The sequence below is a fragment of the Poecilia latipinna genome, unplaced genomic scaffold (genome assembly GCF_001443285.1).
Source record: "Poecilia latipinna isolate Pla-1442-1.1 unplaced genomic scaffold, P_latipinna-1.0 Scaffold213, whole genome shotgun sequence".
Lineage (NCBI taxonomy): Eukaryota > Metazoa > Chordata > Actinopteri > Cyprinodontiformes > Poeciliidae > Poecilia > Poecilia latipinna.
The window spans coordinates 60,996-84,619 of NW_015112829.1; the positions used below are offsets into that span (position 1 = coordinate 60,996).

General features: G+C 39.0%; 2 protein-coding genes and 1 long non-coding RNA gene across 3 annotated transcripts in view; 2 read left to right on the forward strand and 1 right to left on the reverse strand.

Annotated features, from left to right (window-relative positions):
• slc6a15 (solute carrier family 6 member 15) overlaps positions 1 to 16,154 on the reverse strand; it is a 27,749-nt gene extending 11,595 nt beyond the window's left edge. Inside the window, exons 1-5 of the mRNA XM_015031626.1 lie at positions 16,015 to 16,154; positions 12,395 to 12,925; positions 6,319 to 6,476; positions 5,429 to 5,555; positions 4,376 to 4,557 (exon numbers count right to left, since the gene is read on the reverse strand). Coding sequence (XP_014887112.1) covers positions 4,376 to 4,557; positions 5,429 to 5,555; positions 6,319 to 6,476; positions 12,395 to 12,695 — 768 coding nt within the window. The 5' untranslated portion in view covers positions 12,696 to 12,925; positions 16,015 to 16,154. The remainder of the gene's footprint in view (positions 1 to 4,375; positions 4,558 to 5,428; positions 5,556 to 6,318; positions 6,477 to 12,394; positions 12,926 to 16,014) is intronic.
• LOC106946932 (uncharacterized) lies at positions 12,933 to 15,932 on the forward strand. The gene is made up of 2 exons (XR_001424877.1): positions 12,933 to 13,407; positions 13,788 to 15,932. It is a non-coding gene; the product is annotated as an uncharacterized LOC106946932 (long non-coding RNA).
• A 3,509-nt stretch (positions 16,155 to 19,663) lies between the features above and the next one.
• LOC106946929 (serine/threonine-protein kinase pim-1-like) overlaps positions 19,664 to 23,624 on the forward strand; it is an 8,822-nt gene continuing 4,861 nt past the window's right edge. The window contains exons 1-5 of the mRNA XM_015031623.1: positions 19,664 to 19,771; positions 20,964 to 21,383; positions 22,460 to 22,554; positions 22,646 to 22,693; positions 22,781 to 22,987. Of these exons, the coding sequence (XP_014887109.1) occupies positions 19,735 to 19,771; positions 20,964 to 21,383; positions 22,460 to 22,554; positions 22,646 to 22,693; positions 22,781 to 22,987 (807 nt within the window). The 5' untranslated portion in view covers positions 19,664 to 19,734. The remainder of the gene's footprint in view (positions 19,772 to 20,963; positions 21,384 to 22,459; positions 22,555 to 22,645; positions 22,694 to 22,780; positions 22,988 to 23,624) is intronic.

Below are 23,624 nucleotides of genomic sequence, written 5' to 3' on the forward strand. Positions count from 1 at the left end.
TTGTTTTATAATAGAGCTTTGGGCGCGCTTCTTTGGGAAATGGGGCTTGTGTGTGGGGATCAAGAGTGTGGAAGCCATACTTCTACAGTCTCTTTTAAAATTTTATTTGACTTTTTTTTGTAAATTAATGATCTTCTTATGTTCTGGTCATGATTCTCTAAGGCAGAGGTTCCCAAACTGTGGGGCGCGCCCCCTAGGGGGGGCGCCGTGTCATTGCAGGGGGGTGGGAGGGCCGCGGGAAGCCGTCTGGATGAAAAAAACCCCCCAAAAAAACATGAACATTGTATGCGCTGGGGTTTTACCTTAGAATGGCCAACTCTCTGTTATAACTGTCAATTTGATACAGTAGAGGCTTCCACACTTCCCATATTTGTGTCCTCTGTCACTTTTATCAGCAGTTAAAACTGTTTAATCCGTTGTTGACATGTGGTAACCTGTTTATCCGAGCCGCCTTTAAACGCAACGTGAGCGCTACGACGCTCGCGCTGGGTTTCCACCTGTGAAGGAGACCTGCTGCTGCTGTGGAGCTACGTAGGTTTGTGTTAGAATCACGGCAGCAAACCAGCAAAACACAAAGAACTTTTCACTTTTCACAGTTTATCCCTCCAAACTAACCGACTGAGTTGAGTAAAGCTGTTGGATGCAATGTTAGCTAAAAGATGACTAGCTAATATCAATACAGAACCTTAAGCTTAACAAGTACCTTATCAGCTACCGATGTTGGTGTCTATTTTCAGCTACGTACATTCATTTTGCCCCCAAAAAAGCCCCCCCCCCTCCTCACAAGCGTCATTTCAACCAGACAGCCATTTGTAATCTATAGGGGGGGGCGCAGAAGAAAAAAGTTTGGGAACCACTGCTCTAAGGACTCCTCAACATCTTCAGGTACAGAATACCTGAATTAGTCAGAAAATTATACTTACTTTTAGTTTCAAGGATGACACATGGCAGGTGAGCGAATCGTTGATAGATTAAGTGAGATTAAGATTGGGTTGTTCCGGTAATTTGAGTCACAGTTTTGTTTATTCTGCAACAGCGTCATAAGTATCCAGTATTTTTTTTCCCATAATATGTATGCCAATCTGATTTTTGTGCTTATCAAACTGTGCATTGTAAAGTAACAAAAGAATAGCAGGAAAGGCAGATAATGTAGTGTATATATCATTTTGTCTCTTGGGCTGGATGTAGGATCATTGTGGAAGTTGGCAATAGCTTCTTTTGTTTTTGTAATTGAGAGATTTGCATCCAAATTTTTCTGCAGTCTGTGGAATTTTCTTTTGTGGCTCTTGTTGACCCAGATGCAAAACCCATCATTAACCAATGGGCTTGTTTGATAAGACAAGGTGAGCTTCAAAGACGGAGAGCGGGATAAAAGACCTGAGTCATCCGCCCAAGACACGGTGACACATGGATTTACAGGATGGGCTGTGAGGGCGCGGCTGCAGACTCTCTGAGGTGGTTTGTGGTTGAGTCATAGGCATGGTTAGGTGAATCAGAAACATTATGTCTGCTGCTTGGTGGTCCATATGTAATTCTGAAGGAGGCTGTGCCATGTCTCAAATGAGTTCTCTTTAGGTATGGCGCAAAGTTCTACTGACCTTTTTCAGTTCTTTGGGTAAGGCTAATGATAATGCATGCTTTCTTACTCAAGATTATTCAAAGCAACACAAAAGCAAAATCGGTTTCAAAATAAAATCTGAACCAACATGAAGTCAAAAGTCCAATTTGAGAAATTTCTTTGTTTTCTTCACTTTTTCCCAGCTGCTGTTCTCATCAGGACTTGTCTTTGGACAAGCACTCTGGGCTTCAGGGCTGTGTTTTTGTCTCAAACCTTCCTTGATCAGACTTGTCCTAAAGCCAAACAGTTTTAGGCTTCAGATCCTCGACTTTGTGTTTTGTAAAGAAGAGACCTGTACTCTTCAGGATTACAACCAGCTGAATCCTGCAAAAAGGTCAAGTTTTGGGAAATCCCACTGTTATCTTTACACGCAGGTGCAAACGCAAAGATTTTCCACGGTGATGTGTAAACATTTTCATTACACACTGTGGAAGTGTGTGATACTTTAAAGTCTAATGTGTCTAATAATCTGTCCTAATCCATAAAGTTACAGATTATGTTCTCCAGTACATCACATTGTAGACAAAATCCACCATCACCACCACAAGGCCATTTATTTTTTTCCAAACCCCTGGCAATTAAACCAAGCCAAAAAGGCGCGCATTGCCATGGTAACCAAATGGTCTGATCCCTTTTCACGCCCACACTCACACATACACACACGATACAGAAACACTGTTTTTGGCTCAGAAATTCTTTGGGCAAGGCTTTTGTGTAAGCTGGGTAAGTGTGAGCATTTCTATTCCTATTCTTTTGTAGCACAGGGAGCAGAATCGTTTGTAAGATAACCGGATCAGGAAAACTCTCTGGAAGAAAACGCCTTGCACAGTGGTGTGGATATGTTTTGGTTTGGAAAAACAGATTTTTAAAATACATTCAAAAAGTTTGTCTCTGTTTAAAAACAGGTGTAGTAGACTGGATATTCAGAGGTTATTCCAGTAAAAAACAAACAAAACAAAATAGCTGTTTTGTTGGTTTTTGTCCACATCTGTTTGGTTTGTCCCCAACTCTGCTTCCGTTAAATTTCCAATATAAGCTCCTAGAAGTGGTATAATTGAGAAAAGTTGAACTGTGTCAAGAATATTCCACAGCAGTATAAAGTTGTAGGCAAACAGCTAATCTACCTCGTTTGCTTTTGTCGTTTCTCTTCAAATTTCCATCCGGTCGTGTGGGTAGAAACCCGGGCAGAGAGACGTTGGACTAGGGGATATGATCTTTGCCCATTATGATCGATGAAAGAGATGATTTGAACTTCCTCCATCTCTCTCAGAATTATTACAGGATCATGAGTTAGAATCACAAAGACGGTGTAAACACAGTTCTTGTCTTTTCAAGAACAGACGAAAAAATATCCGCTTCATAAAATATCCAGAGTAGATTTGTTCAGATTTATTATTATTCTACTGTCCCGTATCCTTATGTGAATTGATATATTTCCACTTTGCCTACACCTGGAACTCCACCACTAAGGGGTATTCCTATTTTCTTTTGTATTATAATGTAGCTGACTGTTTTTTTTTTTATTGCTTTCCAAAGTGGAGATTTTTTAAAACCAGATGGAACCAGAGACCACGAAGACTTTATATTTCTGATGGCAATGAAAGTTTCAGCCACTCCACTTCTGAAGAGGCTGACTAGAGGTCGGGAGATTCGAGGAACAGCTTATGTCCAGATGGAAAGTAGGAAATCTGGTTTAGCTTTTAGCAGCGTGTCCTCTGTCTCTGGTGTGTTGCATCCTGTCCAGTTCACTTTGGGAAGTCTAACTTCCGCCTACATAACTCTCTGACAGAGCTTTCAGAGATGCTTCGCAGCTTTGCATACGTTATCTTTTGACACTGTCTTCTGTGGAAGTCAAGCGGGGTGCTGTGGTGGTGCAGGGGTTAAGCAAAACCTACATAAAAAGGCCTCAGTTTGGCAGTTGCAGGTTCAATTCCCAGCTTGGTGACCTTTGCTGCATGTCTTCCCCTTCTCTCATTACCCACTTTCCTGTCAATTCACTATCAAATAAAGGCCACTAGAGCCAATAAAACCTTCAGCAAAAAAAAAAAAAAAACCTACAAGCAACATTCAAAAAGATCACCAAGGTCAGTCAAACAACCTGCTTAAAACCTTCAACCAGAACATGGTCTTTTAAAGACCAAGACATTAAGTGAACTGTGCTCATTTCAGCCGCACACTCTTGCGGTTCAAAGTTAATCAACATCCTGCATCAAAATGTATCCATAAAAGATTAAAGCCAGAAGCACAGGCCTGACTTTGAACTCAGAGGAACACGGTTAATGCTGGTCATATGACTGGAGAAACTTTGCAACAATTAAGATCACGATGTACGGAGGAGATGACGAGCGGGGAGAGCAACCTTTAGCTGGTGGGGCTAATCCCTCCAGATGCTTTGTTATACTAAGCTGAAGCAAGAAGTCCTTTAAAGATCATACGCAGTTTAAGAAACCTTTCATGAGAAAGATTTATGAAGTCACATCTAATCGGTCACTTTAGACCCTTTCGATTGAGCTAAAGTGAGCTAATTATACCGGGGAAGACTGACAATGCAAAAGAAGACTTTTTGTATTAGCACTTTCAGATTGAGAAGTTAACTGAGCCAAATTAGCAGGATTGTAGGGCAGCTGTAGTAAGCAATTTTCTCTGCTCTACTAAGTTGCTCTTGGAAACCATTCTCACATCAGTTCCTCTACTTCTCAGAAAAAGGTGTCACTAAATGTCTATATTTAACTTGGAAGTAATAGTAGGGCTCCACACCTTCCCTGAAGACTGGATACCCTTGATCATGGCGAGGCACACCATGGACCAGGCGGCCAGCAGGCACACTGTCATCTTCCAGTTGAGTCCTCCGCCCTCAGAGATGCTGTTGGAAATGTCCAGGGCCTCACGGTACCAGTAATAGGTGGTGGCCGAGCTCTTCTCACACTCTGGCACCACATCTGTGGTTCAAACCAAACAACAGTCAGGTTCAGAGAACGGCAAGAGTCATTTCTGCACCAAGAGACGTGGAAGGAAAAAACCCCAGCAAGATGCATGGATGGTCAGTCACACAAGTTGGTTTGTTAGTTACTGATATAGACGTGTGAACTACGTATTGTAATTATGGTCTAGTTCCTCTGTTTAACTCTTTACAAGTAATGCCTCAATTTACCTTGTAAATACAGCAACATTCACAATAAGAACCCTAACCACATATGAACACTTCTGATAGCATAAAGCTAATTAAAGCAGCTAACAGAATCGTCAGATGTCTCAATGCTGGTGCATTGTGTGTTCAGGCTGTAATTTATCCCTGAACGATGTTATTCAATACATTCTGAGTGAGTTGGTAACAGAGTGATGAATGATAATAATAGTAATATTGATGTTGAGGTTAAATTGATAACTTTAATGAATTAGAGAACAAAACAAAACCCTGATACCAAATTTTCAATCAAGCAAAAATGAAACTGAAGTTAAAATCGATTGTTTTTTGTGAGGCAAATTAGTTTGAAACATTAATATCAACTGTGCCAGACAAAAACTGAGAAAATTGTACAAACTAATTTGAATATTTTATTTTTTAAATAAAGTAAAATATTTACTTTATAAACATAAATATGTTTTCATTCTTTCAGAGCAATGCTTGTAGAAAATCATAACACTATGATCATAATATTGTAATAAAACATTTTCATCATATCGCCCAACACTGTGGAGCCAAACAGAAGATATTCCAGAAAGATATTTAGTTAGACATTAGTTATCTAGTTTAAGAGAACCCCCCCCCCCCGTCCCCCTGCCCAATGTTACATGTTGCTGGTGTCTTACATGTACTGGTCTTGTTCTTGACAAGTGGACATTCATGCCATGGCAGCGGCTGCTGGAAGGACTGGGAGAAGTAGAACAGACTCCAGCTGATGATGACATTGTAGTAGAGAGCCACAAAGAAGCACACCTGCAAGCAAACAAATAAATGAGGCATAATCTGCTTACCGGTATCAAGGTTAACCAACGTTTCAAAGCCACTAAAACCTTCTGTCATGTTATTTGAGACTTGGTTGTTTGTAAATATTTCAGCTTATGAAACATAAATAACACTGTAGAAACAAATAACCATCACCCTGATTAATGCAACATGTCTTCTAACTGAAAAAGATGTAAATGGTAAAATGTATAATGTGCATCATAAATTATACTAAATCTGTTGTTTTTTTTTTAAATCCGTGCATCAAAATAAATACATTTTAAGAATTAAATATATAAAATACAACTGGCATAGTAATTTATTTTAACAGCAGAAGTATCTCTTTTCCTGTTTTTAAAAAGTGAAATAATGTATTATTATACAATTTTCTTTTAAGTTTTAAGAGTTAATTTTATTACCTAAAATGAATGATTGTACGTTGGCCTTTAAATACAAAATGTATTATTTTCTCAAAAAGACTTGCAGATTTCTTGTAAAGAATAAGCCTCCTTCTGTTCTGATTCAAAGACTAAATAACTGAAATAAACTGATTTTTTGTATGAATCAATTTCTTGTGTAAAATGTTTTTAAGAAAAACATTTAGCTCTACTACGTAACACTTTGACCTTTAATGCTTTACACTACTTGACACCTCACAGAGGCATTGCATCAGAAAGATCAATGTTGGTTTTTTTTAGGGGTCAGCTTTCACTTTGTGAGTGCGGAACAGAAAACTTCCCGGCGTCTGACTCACCACGCAGCTGGCAAAGCCGATGCCCCCCAGCCGAGGGCTGATGTAGTTCCACACGCCGATGCTGCCCCTGCGGATACGCTGGCCCACGGCGAGCTCCAGGAAGAACAGCGGGATGCCAATCAGAATGAGGAGGATCAGATAGGGCACCAGGTACGCTCCTGTCAATCAAAACAGAGCGCATAGCGTGCTTGATGAAGCAAAACGCAAGGGCAGGAAGCCGTTACATCAGATAACCGTGACATCAGGAGGTTTCATTTCCTCGAAGCAATAATGCACATGGGGCGACTGACACACGGTGCTCTTTCTAAACATCTGGGGGGTTTTCATCTCCCTTGTGATGTGTGGTGCAGCCAAACTATTCTGGAAGCTATAAAAGACGCCGAAGTCTTAAATTAGCCTGGACTACAACTGCATTATAAGTTTACGAGTTGAGGCTGATTTACCAACATCAGAGCAGGCCTTAATGGTGTGGTAAAGAAAGATAAAAAGAGTCATATCTGTAAAGGCAGAGCTCTTGCAGGTGTAGATTGGAAACCACAACTTTAGAGGGATTTAGAGAGTCAGCGAGCTTTTAGATCAGATATTGTCTCTTTTCCTCTCAAATCAGGGGAAACTAGATAATGTAGTGAGGTTCCTTCCCTTTAACCTTGTTAAGGTCGTTGTGCTTGTATGAGACCAAGTGAAAAAGCATCTACTTGAGAGTTCCAAAGCCAAAACACAACCGACCAGAGAAACGGAAAGAATCATCTGACATTTACCAAAAAAACATCTACATAAGCACCAAGTCTTTTGGGAAAATATTCTATGGATGGATAAAACCAACAAATGAGCCAAATGTCCATTGACAGTTTTTGATTTGGGCCGTACATCTTAATGCCAAAGGTGGCATTAAGATTTTACACAATTTTATGGATGATGGAAATGCAGCTACTTACAGCCAAACAAAGTGGTAGTGTGATGGTTTGTGGTGGATTTACCTCTTTGGGTCCTGGACAAATTGCCATAGTTTAGAATGTAAAAACAAATTCTGCTCTATTGCACAAAATCCCAAAGGACTATATCCAAATTAATTTGATGATTTGAAACATTTAGAGACACCATTTTCTACGGAGCAAATACTTTTTCTCAGCATTGTATACTGTAGTTGTCTATCAAACATTCTGTTGGGTTAAGCTTGTTCTAGTCTGACTGACCCCTCAAAGTGTTAAAAGTCACATATTCACACAGCAATTTGCAGATAGAATCAGACTGGATTTCAGGGGACTGCAGGTTGGGGGTCTGGAAGCAAACTCAGCTTCTCTCCTGCTGAGCCACAGCCGCCCCGTCATGTCTTGTAGACAAACCACAACAACAGATGTGAACTCTGGTGGGTTGGTGGTATTATGTCTGTTTCAACAGATCTTATTGTTCCATATGGCCGGGCGTTTATTGAAAATTGCTTCCTGAGTTCCGCTGTCCCACCCAGATTTGACCTGGGTGGGAGTGGCAATACAAAGGAAAATCAGCATGAGTGTCCCTTCTATGTGTTGTTGTTAGGATGTGCTATGTTCGACCTGCTTTTAATATCAAAACGGCTAATTCTGGTTTGCTCACATACAACTGATTCTTGGAGGGGAAACTGTCTGGTTTCTATTGTTCTCGTAAAAGAAACTCAACAGCTTCCAACAAAGTCAACGGTCTATACGGCTGTGTTCTGTTTTGATCGTAATTTTCTACTTCATTCCTGGAATAAACCACCAGTCCTTTTGAATTATTTTACAGTTCTTGAGCCTCAAAGCAAAATTTTAATGTGTTCTCTTTTAAAATTGAATCATGTGTTGTAAATAAACAATAAATGTGAACAATTAGTTTATTGTTCACATTTAAATACTTTCTTGGCTAAAAAGTATTAAACAGCTAGGAAAAGATATAACATGTATCTACTCTTAAAGTTCCAAATGTCTCTCCTATCTTAGCTTTTAGCAAGCTAGCTTCCATACATGCCGTAGGCACAATATGTAAGAACATGATTAAATGGATACAAAAAAATTAAAAATACTTCATAAATCATATCCATCCAACAATTTTCTTTGCTAAACTTTATTAAAGAACTAATAAAATATATATATCTACTCTTAAAGTTTCAACTGTTGCTCCTTCTTAGCTTTTAGCAAGCTAGCTTGGATATGGTTAGACTGTAAATAGAAAGCAATACCATGCAGTTTTTTTCTCAGTATACCCTCAACCTTTGAACCAAGTGTTAACCATCCAATTCCCCTGCAATGGGAGGGAGGCAGAGGTAAGGAGCTCTCTTAAAACATTGTTAATAACTCACTAAGGTCCTGAGTGAAATAGGAGTAGAAGGACACTCACAGGGACCTGCTCCAAGCCCCAGATCTGCCATTTTAATCAAATTATAGATGAACACAGCAAAGTTCAAGGAGTTGTTTAAAGCAGGCCTGAAAACATGACAGAGAAGCAGAGGCAGAAAGATGCACCGAACCTGAACTAAAAACATTTGGCAAATTGTCCAGGATGTACCCTGCCTCCGGCCCAATGACCACTGGAAGTCCCAGAATTATTATTGATTACATTGAGGTTTTATAGATGGAATAAGTGGTATATTAAGCTTTTCAGTAGACTAATGCTCTGTCCTATTTGATCAAAGTGATGTCTTGCTGTTGGTGCATTTGTTACCAAAACAAACCTTATTGGATTTTGCATTCCATCAGTGTATAGTTCTGAAAAAATTACATCACCAAACAAAATATTCAGCTCCTCATCAGCATGAGGAGCTGAATAAGTCTAATTTGGTCTATTATGGGGAAAAAACGTGATGAGGCTGCCTACAAACAATAAAATTAAACTTGATTTAATGGAGCCCTAGTTTTCAGGTTAGTGACGCAAATCACCATTTTTAAAAGGAATAAAATACCTTTTTTTATTAAAAAAATAAATAAATAAATTCCGTTCTTATTTTTTTATATTGAAATTTTCTGCATCGTTAAACCCAATAGTAAATTTCTATATGTTCAAATGTGTGAGAAGTTTTCCTTTTTCATATGACTATGTATAGAGTGTAACAGGAATCTTATTCGACTATATTAGTAACTGTTGTTCTCTTGGTGTGGAAAGCTCACCGACAACTCATCATTTCTCAACAATAACACACCCAGATTGAGAGTCGGTCTCCTCCCAGACGAACCCGTCCATCTCAGTTGCATTTAATCTGCTTTCATCAAGCAGGCGACAGCTTTATATAATCTCCGGGTGGGAAGCACCTGCAGCTTGTTCCCACCTTTCTAGGACACATACATGTAGGGTATTATCACCAGAGCATCCTCAGAACGCCTAACGTGTTCCTGATACCACCGTGTTCCCGTGTGGTTACTGTTAGACAAACACGGCTGATTTCCAAACGAGTTCACAGAGAGGTTATTATGGCATGTTGGTTCTCAGGAGGTCATGTGACACTTATTAGTCAAAAAGTAAGCAGGCTGTCTTGTCAGGACAGAGTAGTGGTTAATAATATGGACTTAGCTGATATATCTTGAAAAGATATAGTAGATATGCTGTAGTACACTTCCTCAGTCAGAGATTAATTTTAATACCGAACAAGATTGTGCAGCACTGATTGTAAACACAGAGCAAGAATGGTGTTATTACAAAAGAGATGCATGATCTTTTCATGGGTTTGGAGTTGGAATACATTTAATAAAGAAAAAACAAAAGTGTACCTCTCACAGAAGGCTAGCACACAGGAATAAAAACACAAGCTGCGATGAGGTGAACATGTTTGTTCTTGGTTTATTTCTCTTAAGCTCCAGCAGAGTCTGACAGCCTCTTGCGCTCTTCGTAGTTTGTGGGAACATTTTGTACATCTGGTGTGAAAACCAGACTGAAAAAAGGCTGTTGATGACTTGCGCCTATTTAAATGCCTTAGAAAATTTGGACACAACAGTTTATTCAACAGAGTTGACAGATCTCACAGAAACTACTGATGTAGTGATCAGCGGCGACAATAAAGTTTTAAGATAAAGCAACTTATTGCCTTATTGGGTTTTTTCCCCCCACAAATAAAGTTGCCAATTGATATATTTCAGATTAGCTTCAAGTGACTATTTAGGGCCAAACATGTTGTTTTAAGATATGACAGATTGTCATCAGACTAACGTTTCGATAGCAATAATACTGTTCTGAGTTCAAACTAAGACTGTCGGAATACGTAATAAATCAATTAATTGCATCATAAATGAAAACAAACTCGACCGTTTCCATTTGCATGTTTGTTTTTCTTGTGTCTCTATGTCTTTATACCAAAGACCAGATGTCAAAAAAGCTTCAGTCTGGTGCACTGGTTTCCACTATTCCCTTTTTCAAAGGGCAAATTGTCTACAGAGACTTCAGTATTTGCTGTTTTATTTATTTTGGATATTTAAAAAGTCTTCCAGTTCCAGTGTTAAATGTTTGTTACAAATTAAATTTTGTTGATCTTTGAGAGTTTGCATTATTGTGCCATTACCATTTTGTTACTTGAAAATAGTCAATGTTGTTGTTTACTGCAATAACGTCTGGGAAAATTTATTGTCCATCAAAATGTGCAATTGTGACAGGCCTAACAATAACAGGTTTTGTCTTTTAAATGAGTTTGAGTAAAAACACAAACTGATCATCTGATGAAAATTGATACTTTCAGCTGCTTCCATTCACTACTGCTGTTTTACAAAACCGCTGCCCGATCATAAAAATCAACATATTTGCGAGCAACAAGCTAGAAAACCAACAAGACAGTGTCATGTTTGAACCTTTTGCATTAGCCATCCTGTAAACAGGCAATAACCACAGACTTACCACTGGTCCCAAATAACACCTTTAAGAGTCTAATTTAGCTAAGCTGTTGTCTGACTTACATTATACTTACTCATCATTATATTTCCCAGCTGGATTTTGGTGGAGACATGTGGCTTCAGTTCAACACCATTATTTTCTAATCAAAGATGATTTTCCAACTGAGAACCTTCTACTTCTAAAGCCACACATGCTTGATGTGTGCATGAAGTCAGCTGAAGTAACATGTAAGTTGGACTTCGGCCTTTTCAAAGCAACCGCAAACATTTCATGTCACACACATTTGCTGATGATGTATGTAACAAGTCTCTTGTAAATGAGACAATGAGTCTCAAGAGATTTTCCTGTATAAGCAAAAGGATTGATGAAAATAATAAAACAATACTTTTACTTTGGTAAATCTCAGACAGGGAGGCATGCAAGGACGATAGAGAAGATGCAAAGAATTAGGAACATTTTATCTAGGGTTTGTGCAGGTTTCACCTAATTTAAGACTTTTTAAGACTTTTTTCCAGACCATTCTGACTAGTGCTTGACTGTGTCTAAAATCCACTAAGCTTCATGTCCACCAAATGCTGCTCTGCTGGATTAGTGCTAATGTGATATCAGTGGTGACCATTTCTTGAGAGCTTTAGCTCCACCACATCAAAACTGTGACATTCTGGAGTCTGTTTGTGGCTTTTGACAACAGATTTGTGCTTTTCACACTCTACAGCCTTATCCCACATAATGCCAAGTATATATATTTTTAATTTGCACTTACCCATTATAGGTGCAAATCGCTTGCTGGCTTGCTAGCAAAGGTATATTAGCAACTAGTTTGCCCGTGAACAAGACCCGTGAACAACATTTTTAACGACAAATTACTTTTTTTTTTTAAATCAAGACATTTTATGGCCTTAATTTTAGATACATGAATTTAAGACTTTTTAAGGATACACAGCCAGACACCCTGTTATCTAATGCAAGGTTTACATGTGTAGAAGTGGGTAGTGAGCCTGAGTCAACATTAAAGCATAGCTAAGGGACAGATAAATGTGTGAAGGAACGGTGCACAATCAGGGGCCATAACACAGTCAATGTTTCATATAATAAACTTATTTTCAAATATTTTCCAGCTGTGAACAAATATTACCTCTCAGTTGTTAAGTTTATAATGTGTTTCTATTATTGCTGTTCAGTCTGAGTGGGAGGAAGCTATAACTGCCCACAGTAAAACTGTAAACGAGGCCTGCTGAGAGTAACTCACCGCCTCCGTTCTTCTGGCACAGGTAGGGGAACCGCCACACGTTGCCCAGGCCTACAGAGAAGCCAACCTGGGCCAGGATGTACTGAAGCTTGCTGTTCCAGGCCGGGCGCTCCTCCTCCTCGCTGTCCGAGGCCCCTTCCTCCACATCGCACTCCTTGCCTTCGCCTTCGGGGCTGTCGACAATCAGCGAGCTCTTCTTGAAGGAATCATCGCAGGCGTCCTCATTGGAAAGCAGGTCCCTGACAGACTCCGTGACATCGTCGTCAAGCTCTCTCTTGACGGCCTTGCTGTTTTTGGGCATTTGATAAAGCAAACACGGGCAGGGAGGGTGGAACGTCTTTTTTGTTGTTTCTTTTTTTAAAGTCTTGGAGGGTGGATTTTAACGGCGGTGCCTGCAGCCAGTGAGAGTCACCTTGTGAAGAACTCTGAGTTCAAGGGGAGGGTGGGCGTCCAACGACCCAGGGGGATTCAAAAAGTCTGTGAAGGTTGAGTGGTTAGTAAGTGCTTTATTTCTTCATTATCACCAAATGTCTGTGGAGCAGAAAAAAACCCCCAGTATGAACAGTATATATAACAGTGAAAATACAGCACTCATTCCTTTGACGTCTGTACTTCTACCATTGGTTGGTTGTCTAGCACAAATCTCCAAGCCTGATTTGGATTCCTCGTCAGACTCAAATCGTAATATCTAATTAAAGGAATTCTTGGTCAGGTTGTTCAAGAACATTGCAAGATCCACCAAGTCAAGTCTATCATACATAAGCCTGGTAAAAACCAGCCCCTTGTTTTACACTTTATTGCATAACGAAGGTCACGTACTGACAAACGATTGGTTGCTAATCTTTGACTTTGACATACTTAGCATTCCAGCTCGACAGTGAAGAAAGCCACACTATGAAGTTTACCAAAGGTTTTGTGCACTGTAAATAATCATTCAATATCAACGCCATCAATAAAATGTCTTAAACATTCTTCTTGCTCGACCTTTAATTACTCAACATTTGGATGCGTTGGTAGAGCCGTTGCCTTGCAGCAAGACGGTTCTGGGTTCGATTCCCGGCCCCAGTCTGCATGGAGTTTGCATGTTCTCCCTATGCATGCATGGGTTTTCTCCAGGTACTCCGGTTTCCTCCCACAGTCCAAAAACATGACTGTCAGATTAATTGGCCTCTCCAAATTGTCTCTAGGTGTGAGTGCGTGTGTGCATGGTTGTTTGTCCTGTGTGTCTCTGTGTTGCCCTGCGACAGACTGGCGACCTGTCCAGGGTGTACCCCGCCTCTCGCCTGGAACGTTAGCTGGAGATAGGCACCAGCACCCCTCCCGACCCCGCTAAGGGACAAGGGTGTAAAGAAAATGGATGGATGGATGGATGGATGGATGGATGGATGTACAGCATCCATCTTCCTCCGCTCCCATTGCCAAACTAGAACCATAGGCAAGCTACCATCCTAGAAGAAGTGAAGAAAATCTTTGTTCACTGAGTGGCCCGGTTGAAATTCTACCAAAGAAATTGAGGTAAATAGGTGAAGTCCCAGACTGGACACTGAAGAGAGATGAGAATCAAGCGGAATTATGTTTGAAGGCAATGGCCAGGCTAATCATACATTACAAGAATGTTTGGAGGAGTCAAGGTGAAACTTTTCAACCTAGAAGCGCTAAACTATCTGCGCAGCGAGAGTGGATGACAAAATGAAGGAGGCCTCAAGTTCTTCAACTTAGTTCAAATTAACATCTGGAGAGTTTAAAAAATAAAACTGTTTTTAGAATGGATAAAGCAAGCTAACATTAAGCACCTGGATAACCTCTGAGCTCTGACCTTAACTGTATTGAAAATTTTGTCTATGTTTTAAAATCCAGATAAATGTCAAAAAAGCAACCAATTTAATTGAGGCCCACTATTTCTGATGAGAAGAATTTGTAAAAGTTTCCAGTTAAAATTATATCAGAAGCATGCTGGTGGCTACAAGAAAGTAGCCAAGTAGTAGCCGGTGGCTGCAACTTGCTGTGGGACATCAAGATAAGTATTTGATTCCATGTGAATTTTTGATCATGTATGTAGAATTTTTACCCAGTGTGCATTAGAAAAAAACAAACAATTTCAGATTTCATTATAAGATCACTAAAGACAAAGTGCTTAAGGGAAAAGAGTGCTAACTATCTCTCTTATTAAGCTAATGCTGTAGGTCTGTTAAAGTAGCTGACTGCACATATGCAAACAGCCTGACTAATAACTAAGCTAAATAGCAATTTGTTATACTTATGCTACTCAATAGAAATCAAAATGGCTAACAGATATGATATTGCCCTGTAGGCATGTGAAAGCACAACTTAAATTAATTTTATAATTCTCAAGCCTATGTATCAAAACCGTAATGCAATAGAAAACATTACTTGAAGTGTAATAAACAGTATTAATTTAGCAGCAATAGAAATAATTGTAGCTTTTCTGTTCATATAAAAATAAATTAGGTCATGTTGTGTGTTACAAAAATCTATTTTTTTAAATGAAGATGATCATAACTGAAGCATTAATCTAAGAGTGAGATATAAAAGATGCAGCCTTATGCCCTCACATGGGAATCACATGGCTGGCATGGGCATCAATGAATGGGGATCATGTTATTCTTTTCGTCACTGTTCTGAGAAACTCAAGGCCTGGAAGCGAATCGGACTGGGACAGGTGGAGTTCTCACGTTTTCAGCCTCCTGAATATTTGAGGAGGCGAAGCTGCATCCAAACCCCAAACTATTTTAAGACATTTGATGAAGAAAACCCCTTCTCCGATTTTTTCTCTCCACTTTTCCCATTTCTCCGAACGACCGTAATTTACGACCATTGCAGACTAAGAGAGCCTTCCAGGGTGTGGACAGCCCCGTCCAGGCAGCCATCCACGCGCGGGCAAGGTGCGCAGCCTCCCTGTCTGCTCCAGTCCAGCTAGCGAAAATGCCGCCACTTCTGCTCATTAATACACGTCCGTTTATTTCCACCCGTTTCAAGCTTCTTCTAAATAAAATGTCATGGGGGGTCCTCCTGAGGAGAGCACGCTTCCCGCCTACCTACCGCAGGATTAAATGCTGATTAGATTAGCGCTTTCAGATTAGCTGTTGAATGAGGAGCAAAAAGGAGCCGGTGATCTAAAGCAGCCAAAAAATGGGAGCGGAGAAGATATATTAAATAACAGAACCAGGATGTTAAAACGCTAGCTAAGCAAACAAATAGGGTTTAAGGTAAGAATTCAACACACGAAGAAGAAAAATGTTAATAAAAACGCCCAATTTCTTCCTTATTTTTAACCTAACAGCAAAGAAATGTGGTCAGAAAAAGACAGTTTTTTTTTTAAATTAATAGTAATATAAATATAAGACATCGTGATGCCGTATTTTTTATCCACTCCGGCACAATTTGTTCCGAATTGGCATAAATTAGAGCTGCGCGCGCTTCTTGACATCCATGTGAGATGTTTCATCATTCCCCGGCCTTCAGCTCCATCCTGGTGCACTTGGCACCTCTCAGCCTCACACGCACACACACACACACACACCCTCATCCTCAGATGCCTTTGTCCTCAACAACCTCCCTCCTACACGCTGGAGAAGCTATTTAGAGACGTCTCATCTCACCTGAGCGTAACAGCAGAATTTTCCCGACAGGATACGTTTCAAGGGATGAAGTTGTGAGAAGACATGCACGGGGAAGACATCATCACTCGCTTTGGTCCGACCGGTTTATGTGGGTTCATCCGACTTCAGCGCTCTATTTCTCTATAGCTCGCCGCCCCAAGTGGTGGCATCATGTCGAGGGGATCTCCGCCCTTTTACCCCCGAACAACGAAGCTAACCCACTCTCCATTCTTAATTCCTTTATTTTTATCTACGATATGTTCGTGGTTTATTTCACAACACACGCCATTTTCACAAGTTTCCTCTTTAAATTTTAAGAAAACGAGCAGCTTCTTCATCCGGTACCCCCCCGTTCCGCGAGGTGAATTGGTTCAACCCACGAGAATACCCTACTACTTGGAAGTGGGCTGGCTCACGATATGCAATGTGCCTCTGTTTATAAACGCTTTATCCTCCACAATGGCTGCGGATTCCGTTGGATATTCTGGGGATTATCTTTAGGTGTTGATTAGAATTTATATGAATGAAAGACTGTAGTTCGGGGTTCATTCAGAAGGGGGTGAAAATCGTGTTTCTATGTTTAATTTTGCTCATTATCGGAATTCATCCGTCATCCACGAGTTCAACCTCCCAGGGTGTCGCAATAAAAACAATTACATAAAGCCCTGACAAATGGACTCCATTTCATATGAAATGATGCGTTTAAATCAGATATAATAACACAGACATGCACTAAAGTACCAGGAAGCTTAAAGTGCACTCTTTTTATGAATCAATATAATTTTAAGATCAAATAATATATTTGACAACCCCAAAAAATGGATTTCGAAGGACATTACATGCTAAAAATAAAAATATATATACAGTTTTTATCTGGTATGTTGAAATTCTATGCTGTGGTGGAATACTAACATTTGTGAGAATTTAACTGTTTAGCAGATAATGGAGAGGGTTATATGTTTTGGTGATTAAATGTTTTCATAATAAATTATGGAAAACAACAGAAATTATTTTTTAAGTTTTATACACCATTTTTCTTTTTGTAGCTGAAACGGATGAACAGGCATTTAAATGAGATTTAACATTCTTTGTCTTTGAAAATAATAAAACATAACCGGTGGGCAAAGTTAAACAAACAAAAACAAGGCCTCAGTTTTGTTTTGAGACAGGAATCTAAAGCTTTCTACTTCTTTTCCAGCTCAAACGTTTTTGTTTTTTTTATCATGAAACAAATTCAGATGGACAAAACCACATCAAATAAATACATTTCGAAAATTCTCTTGAGATTAGACAAGGCAAAATTATATTAAATAAAACCTATTATGTTTTTATGGCCATTGTACACAGGTTACAGAGTCGGTTCGAAGTGTTTTGGGGGCCCTAACCAAAATTTCATGTTGGGCCCCAAGGTGAAATTTCAAATTAAAGCAAACTAAATTGACAAATATTATTTCCATTTATTTATTTTATGGCAGAAGATAACTTTGTTGTGAAAAAGATTTGCCTTCACCAACTGTTTCATACAGTTTTGCTTTTAGCGCAGAAATCTAATTTCCCAAATTCACATTGTGTGATTTACCTTTTCTTTTGTCACTTGTATCGTGAGAACAATGTTGATAATTATTCATTTATTTTTTTAACCTGAAGTTAGCCAGGTTAGTTGACTGAAAACTAATTATTATTAACAATGCCGACATTGTCCAGAGGTGGCAGTACCAAATTCTTCTGAGTGTATGAATTTAAACATTTAAACATTTGTGTTTATTATATGTCACCATTGAAGTAATTTGCAATAAGTAAGTTGAAATAACACTAGCTCCTGCCGCGCCTATAGTTGTTTTAGTCATCAGAGCTAAATCTTCTGTGCTGTCATCACACCTCACAGATTATTTCCACATGAATGACTCCCATCATAATTTTAGCAGCCACTTGCATCTCTGCAGTCCTGACATGACCACAGTTTGTCATTCTTTCCCTTTTTTTTTTTTTTTTTTTTTTACAAAATACTACGATTCTGCCTGCTCACTGCACTTTTCTCTCTCTGTAAAGGCTGACTAAGTAGCAGTCTCATTGATTGCTGCTAATGGTCTCCATCTCCTCAGAAAGGCAGCACAGAGAGTCAGAGCACAGAAGGAAACCGATCGCATGTGTTAAAACTATTAGTGTGATTGCATTTTGTTTCACTGATGATGCTTCAGATCAGATTGTTGTGCTGTGAGGTTTGCCTGAAAGTTGGACATTCATGTTCTAGTGGCACTTTGTAGGTTAGTCATTATGTCCAAGGAGTGATTGCTATTAGTACAAATGTTAAGAGTTTAGAAAGAGAAATTGTAGGTGTTCTGAAGGCCAAAATGAGACAAAGCCCTGAGAATTTATTGGTAGATCTTAAAAGGTGTGTGCGTACAAACCTGACCCAGTCATACCGGTTCTGCCTTAAGGAATGGGTCAGAATTCCAGCAAATTATTGCAAGAAGTTAGTGGAAGAAAACCTAAAATGTTTGACTCAAGTCATACAAAGGCAGTACTACCAAATACTTGACCAAATGCATATAAAAGTCTGATTTTAAAAACATCTGACATATTCTGTCATTACTGTGGAATTTAGCAAAAAAGAAATCGTTGTGGTAATTCTAACTGACCTTAAATAGGAGGCGTTTCGTCTGATTTAACTTCAGACGATGGGATAAAAAGGTGCATGCCTTTTATTTCACTGTATGTAAACTTCTGGTTTAAGTGTAACCAGAAAGAAACTTTAAGTAGGATTTCTTATTCCTACGTAAGAAATTCTATCTTTGTTCTTATTACACTTTCATGTAGGCCAAATTTGTGGAGTGCATCTCCTCTCCTCAGATTATTCTACCTGAGTTGGTGGATCTCTCCAGGTCCTGTTGAGGTCTTTGTATTTAAGAGATGTGAATACTTTTTCAAGAGTCCAACATATCTGTTGTTAAAAATTTAAACCACTGTAGTCAAGACATACAACTTTGGGTTCCTGGAAACCAAAAATAGGAAGTGAAAGAGGATGTTGGTCTGGACCCAGCCACTGAACTTTTTCTATAGGTCAGACCAAATAAACCTAAAAGGTCTTGGTCTTAGTGAATATTCGGTTTGTGCCCGTATGTTTCATCATAGCTGGAAGATTAAGTTCTAAAGTTTTTAAGAAACAGTAGCAGATTCAGTTACTGCTGAATCTGCTGCTGTGAGTGATGTTAGCTACAGTAACATCACTCACACAGTCACTACTAAATAATTCTCTACGGCAGAGAAGCCTTTGAAGGAGAAAATAACTTGAAGTAGTACTTTGTGTAAGCTAGCTTACACAAATATGTGAACTAGCTTATTATGTTTGCTAGTATCTAGCCTCAGAATATTCAGTTTAATACAGTTTATTTACATAGCACCAAGTCACAACAATTGTAATCTCCAGGCACATTATGAAAGAAAAAGATATAAAACAATACAGCCTGATCGCTGATTCAAATTTTATTACAGATGCTTGTACTTTATAAATTGTTGGAATATGATCCAGAACAGTGCGAAATTTCAACTTTGGTACATTTTCAAATGTCAACGACTTTGGAATGGAACATCTCCTCATTGTGATGACTCTAGAACATTGGTAATGATTTCACTCCAATGTGTACGAGTACACGCCGCACCTACCGACAGACGCCGTTATTTGATGTTACACAGAAACTACCTTTAAGCTTCTTCAGCAAAATGGTGACGTCTGCTTCTAAGTCTGGAAAACAACAAGGTAAGATTAAAAGGTTTGTAAAGGAAGAACAATCTGAACATCAAGAAATTCCATTTATTAAAAGTAACTATTCCATTTATCTCAAATAGGTTATGATAAAAACAGTTGGTGGGGCAAAAGACAACAATCCACTGAAACAGTGAATGCTAAAGGATGCAGTTTATTTCTCACATCCTTAAAATTTTGATATATTTCTGAAAACAGTGTTCCATATTTTTGCCATATATCTTGGCTACACAATGCGTCCAAAAGGAATTGTCTGATGCAGTTAAGATGATTGTTTTAAGAAGATAAAAAAAATTTGTAATATCATTATCTTGTATTATTATTGTACTTACATTGGGCCTGTAAGTGGCAGGAGGCAGAAGAACTTTAGCTAAAATAACATCACTGTTTGCAGAGTTTTTATTTTCATATTGTAAACAGTCTATTGAATTTTAATGCACAAATACACATGCCCATTTTATATATATATTTTTAGAAATCATCCTACACAGTTACACTTTCATTTGGCTCATAGTATGCTATTTGTGATAACCTCAATACAGTATATTATTCTCAATTATATACATATATACACAAACACACATACATATATTTATTTGCCTTAAATTCACTAGAACGATACTTTTTAAAATCTTGTATATAAGATAAATATGTTAATTTGGATATTTGTAGCATCATATTACAGCTATATATTATACTACAGCTGTGTAGGCTGTAGCTTGGTGGTGGAGTCCTCTCATGATCTGAAGGTTGCAGGTTCAATTCCAACTTAAGGCGCTTAAGTTGGCTTTCAATCTTAGTATGTGTATGAATGTGTGTGCAAATGGGTGATGTTGTGTAAAGTGTTTTGAGTGATTGATAACAGTGGAAAGCTGTTATAATAAATTCAACACCATATTTCAGTTAAAAAAAATGACAAACTTTATTTCTAAGAAAAAAACCCCAAAATATTTTCCAGGAAAATGTTTGATGATCCAGCTAATCAACTGATTCCTACTTATGTTCAACAATGTCTTTTGAACAATACAGGAATATTTGTCAAAGTGTTTATTTCTGTTATAATTCTAAGTATTTTTGTTATATGGTTTTAGACTTTGCTGTGTCAGCACACTCCTTCCCATCTAACTACAAGTTCTTGGGCTACAGAGAGTAAACATTTTCTCCAATGAACTCCTTCCTTTTTCAGATAAGAGTCTGTCCAATGAATACAGGAGCAACATGAACGAATTGGGGTGGAGGAATAGAAAGGCTAATGTTGTCACTGAGTTGGACAACAAGAAGTTGTGGAATGTAAGATGGAACAACTTCAACAGCCACAATGCTGGTGAAACTCACAAGGTGACCATAAAGTTTGTCAGGGAATGGAGCAATAGAAAAAGAAGCTCTGTTAAAATGGAACCAGAAAAAAGACCCAGAAGCACCAATCTGTTGCCCAGCATAATTGTGATTAGCAGCAGCAGCAGCGGCGGTACAAATGAAGAGTCGTTGAATAGGCTGAGGAAGAGGACAGCCAGTACTAACGCAGAACCATCTGAGAAGATACAAAGGGTCTCTCTGCCAGTACATAGCACCAACAACTCACTCAGTGACCTTCGCAAAAGCGAATGTGAGTCCATACTTTGAAATAATTATAAGTCAGCAAAGGACGCCAATTATCCCGTATTAGCTGGGATGTTAGTCAAATTGAAGTGTCCCGTGCGGTACGCTCTTACTCGCGTGTTTTGACTCAGTTCGCAATTTGTTCTAACGAACACTAGATGGCACTCCTCTCCTTACGTAACATGACCTATTAAGAATTACTGTCGAAGTAGAAAGCGCGAACCTTCGAAGGAGTCTTCCAGTCAGGAATCACAACTAGTGCAACAATTTATTTTATGAACATATTGAGAAATCTGCAAAAAAAAAAAAAAAAAAAAAAAGACTCTAGATCTACAAAAAAATCCGTGGGTTAAACGTGTCAAAGGGGACGTGATTCAGTTCATGCCGCTGTGAGTTTTCAATTGGACACTGAAGTGAATTAAGTTTGATGATAAGTAAAATATTTTTCAGATCATATTGCATTAGTTTTTAATTCTATTTGCATAGTGATGTCTCCTTGAAGTTGCAATTTTGGTTTAAAGACATAATGCTAAAAAAGTGTAAAAAAAATCATTGTGTTGATTAAATCCATCTTTTAATCAATCACAATAGAAGTAACAGAAACAATATTAAATCTTGTTTAGGGGGCTGTAACTCAATTGTTGGGGAAACGGGAAATTTTGCGAGATGGAGTCACAGTGGACGCCCCAAGCGGTGTTGTCCTGTATTTTGGAGGTGATCTGTTGTTCACTGTTTTTTACAATTAAAACAAAATTAAATAAAAGAAAGAAAAATACCTTACCTGGAAGAATTTATATTAGCACATGCACAAGCTAGCTGATGCTATATGGGTCGTGATTCTGGAACAGATCATGCAGAGTCAAAGCGGCCATTTTGTTTCTGCTGAGGCTAATGACAACCTCCTGTCTATGGTAAATTCCATCAAACAAAAAGATCAGCAAAATGTTCCTAAGCCTTGAAAAACCCAGATGAAAACAAACAACGGACACTACAACTTTACCTTTGATTGTTGCACATTATTAACAATAATTATCTGACAGTAGTCATTGCTTTATTAAAAGTGTCTTCTTTGTAAATATACAGCTGACTTTGAAAGAAAGTACAAGCAGCTGGGACTCATTGGAAAAGGAGGCTTCGGTTCCGTTTATGCTGGCCTGCGCCTTTCCGACTCCTTACAGGTTGGTATTGTGTTTTGTCCTTGACGCTACGTCTCCGACTAAACACAAACATCCTACGGAAGAAATAAAGACTTATTCTGATGTCTAACAGGTGGCCATCAAGTACGCTGACAGCAAGAGAGTGCAAGGTGAATTAAGAGTGAGTGAACTAGTTTGGAACCCACCACCGTGCTTAGAATCCATCTTTCACTTTGCATTATACAAACCAGACGTCCGGGTTTTTTAGGTGGGCTGTGTCCCCCTGGAGGTGGTGCTGATGCAGAAGGCCGGAGGCGGCCCGGAAGCAGTCGGGAAGTTTGCCGCAGTCACCCTGCTGGACTGGTACTGTCTGGATCAAAAGCTCGTCCTTGTTATGGAAAGACCGCCATTCTCCTTGGATCTTGCGCAGTACATCCACTTCCGAGGAGGTCGTCTGCAGGAAGATGAGGCTAGGGTAGGGAAGCCGGACGGCTGGTGTTTCTATCACCTCAGGAGTCTAAGGGCACCTCTGGCTGCCTCAGATTTGTTTTGATTTGTCTAACTTTTAAAGATGTAGCAGCTGCAGTATGTAACTCTTATAAAGGATATGTTTTTTTTCTTTTTACATATTTGTTGAAACTGTCACCATGTTGTGACAGTGTGTTATGAGACGGATAATCTGTGAATAGATCGATCTCCTTCACCTTCTCCCTGAGCTACTAGTGCAGTCTGGAGAGACAACTCAATGTTACAGGAAAACTGCCATCATCGGTGGGCATGGTAACTAGCTTAGCATTCACAACAGACTTTGCTGACAGGGATTTAAAAGGTGTAGCGGTACCAAAGAGCAAGAGGGGACCAAGACAGGGATCAATAGCAGAACACTAGATTGTGATTTACAGCTCTAAGACCCGCCTCTGTGCTCTGATTGGTTACTTCTTGTTGGCACTGAGAGTACTGTGAGAAGGCAGAGGAGCTCAGTATTTTTTCCACAGATTATATGTCTTATACTGTCATGACACAATGACAGTTTTAACAAATATGTAACCCCCCCCCCCAAAAAAAAAAAAAAAAAATTATTTTTTTTATTACTGTTTAAAATATAAAAATTA